Below are 2544 nucleotides of genomic sequence, written 5' to 3'. Positions count from 1 at the left end.
ACATACCTTGAAGGATATGCTAGATGAAGGTTCAAAACATATGAATTGCATTGTTGTTACTTGAGGAAATAACCAAAGTAAAGCTTCCACATATCTTGCAAGAGATTGAGATGCCCTTTTTTCAAACAATTTGACTGTCAAATGTTTAACTTCATTAAGTGGTGGGCAAGAGCTTTGCTTCATTCTCCATAAAATCATTAAATCCTTTGCAAAAAAAAACACAACACAACACGATTATTCTTTCGTTAGATTTGAGTTGTTCTCTTCAACTTGTTTTAGATATTTATTACTTATTCCTAACCAATTCAGATCAAGTCAGACCAGAACTTTGAATTATCATTTATTTATTGCTAAATATCATTGATTACGTATTAAAAAAATTGTGAAAATTACATATTTGAAAAGTACATGATAGACGAATCTAACAAGATCCAATTTAATAATGTTTTTCTTTATAAATTATTATTAAAATGCGGTCAAAATTTAATCAAAGCAATAAATCAGACCAGACCAAACCAGATAATAAAAATTCAGATCAGACCAGATCAAAACTTATTAAAATCAGACTCGTCTCTTATTTCATGTGAAGAGAACAACTTCTAATTAAAACTTAAAAGTACTTGAAAGTGAGACTAGAGATTACCTCAATGTAATATGCTCCTAAGATCAACTTTTTGCAATTTCTAATGCTTTTGAACAATTCAAGGAGGTTGACATACTCTGCGCTATGATTTCGTCGATGAGGAAGCCAAAGGTTAACCGACGTAGGAGGAAATGGAGTCATCGATGAGAGGACAATCAAGTTGTCGAAGTTCACATGACTAAAACGATTAAGGTTTGGACAATTGATTTCAACTCTATGCAACTTAATGCACCCTAGCAAAGCCAAGAGTTGAAGATGACTACGCGAAATTTTTAGTTTTTCCAAGAGATCACAATGTTTTATACCCAAATGTTTGATGCTTGGAAGTGTCTCTATAAACTTATTGAGACATTCATCATTAATTTGACAACCATCCAAAAGTAAGGTCGTCAATTTCTTACAATTTTCCACGTTAAAAGCGTGTATATTTTTGCAAGCTTCCATTTCTAATAACACAAGATTATCCATGGAATTCCCAAATTGTTCTTGCAAATCATAATTCAATAACTTCAATATCTTAAGGGCAACGGACTTAGAAACCAATAACTTAGCTCTTTGATGAATTGTTAAATAATAAAATAATGAGCTAAGACTAGGTAGTACATCGATTTCAAGACGAATCAAATCTTTGTTATATGTAACCTTGAGCATCTTCAATTTAGGAAGCCCGTAAACTTTAAGTATCGTAAAGCCCGAGCAACAATTAAAGCACAAGCTCTCGATACAAGAATTCGAATCAAATAATTTTTCAAGCACCAAAACATGTATGTCCACATTATCGAGACTAAGGTTTCGAAGACACGAAGGAAGCCGTAAAGGACTCGTTAGCTTACCGGACTGTCCAATATATAAACATAAACTTGTTAATTCTTGAAGGTCACCTATTGATTCCAAAAACTCGGTATCCTTCTCATCAGTTAAAAACCCGAAGTTTAAGGTAAGACGTAATTCTTTCACCTCCAATTGCTTGAAAAACGATACGATTCGTGGGTAGAATTCCGGTAGTGTACATAAATAAAGATCTAACACTTGTGAAGTTGTGTATCGCATACATTTTTCTCTATCTTTTCTATGAATATTTATACGTTCAAGGAAGTCCAAAAACAACAATATAAAATTTCTTAACTTCTCAGTTTCTATCTTAAGGAAGCTTTTGAACAATACTAATTCAACAATTCTTTGAAATTCTATTTTCTTAGCAAAGATGGATTTATCGAACGATAACGTAGGTAAGTTGAGCCAAACATACCTCCAATTCGACGACAAAATACTAGTTTTAATTGCTTCTTTGCAAGGTAACAAAGAGAGTATATGTTGCCTTATTTCTTCTGGTAATGTCGAGATTTGATCTCGATTCGAATACTTCATTGACATCGCCATTTGTAGGAGACAAAAGATGGCTAAGATATAGTTTTCGCTTAAACCCTATGAATTAGTCTCAGAAATTTATGGTTAATGGTTTTATTATTTGTTATATGTTTCTTATTTATCTTATCTTTTCTCGAGCGTCGGATAATTTTATCTTTTTTTTTTATTTTGTTTTTAGAAAAAGATCTTTTGAAATACTAATTTTTGGGATGACCCACCAGCTTTCCAATCAATTTAATTTTTTTTTTAAATTTGGGCTTGTTCATCTTCGCTTTTTTAAAACTAAAAACAAAATGCAGGAAATCACATAAAGTGTTTGGACTTTTTTGTTATCACTTTTCAAATTCCTGGTGATTTCAATAAATTTGAATAATTTTTTTTTATTATTTTTTAGTGAAATTTATTGTTAGAGGGTCATGTTAACCAAAAACTTATTGTTAAAATGCCACTCTAACATGGTATCGGAACCAGCATGACACAGAGGTTACGAGTTCGAATTTTATCTACCCTCACTTTCAAGTGGAATATTTCAC

General features: G+C 31.7%; 1 protein-coding gene across 1 annotated transcript; it reads right to left on the bottom strand.

Moving 5' to 3' along the window:
• Positions 1-610: 610 nt before the first annotated feature.
• Positions 611-2023, bottom strand: LOC110729804 (F-box protein At5g03100-like). The gene has a single exon (XM_021909579.1). The coding sequence runs from the start codon at positions 2021-2023 to the stop codon at positions 611-613; it is 1413 nt and encodes a 470-aa protein (XP_021765271.1).
• Positions 2024-2544: the final 521 nt, after the last annotated feature.

This window comes from Chenopodium quinoa, unplaced genomic scaffold, assembly GCF_001683475.1.
Source record: "Chenopodium quinoa cultivar QQ74 unplaced genomic scaffold, ASM168347v1, whole genome shotgun sequence".
NCBI lineage: Eukaryota > Viridiplantae > Streptophyta > Magnoliopsida > Caryophyllales > Amaranthaceae > Chenopodium > Chenopodium quinoa.
The sequence above is the reverse complement of the archived record's forward strand: the minus strand, read 5'-3'. Positions and strand labels throughout refer to the sequence as shown.

Excerpts from the sequence above, each read along its gene's own strand:
- LOC110729804 (XM_021909579.1), bottom strand. The coding sequence starts at position 2,023 with ATGGCGATGTCAATGAAGTATTCGAATCGAGATCAAATCTCGACATTA.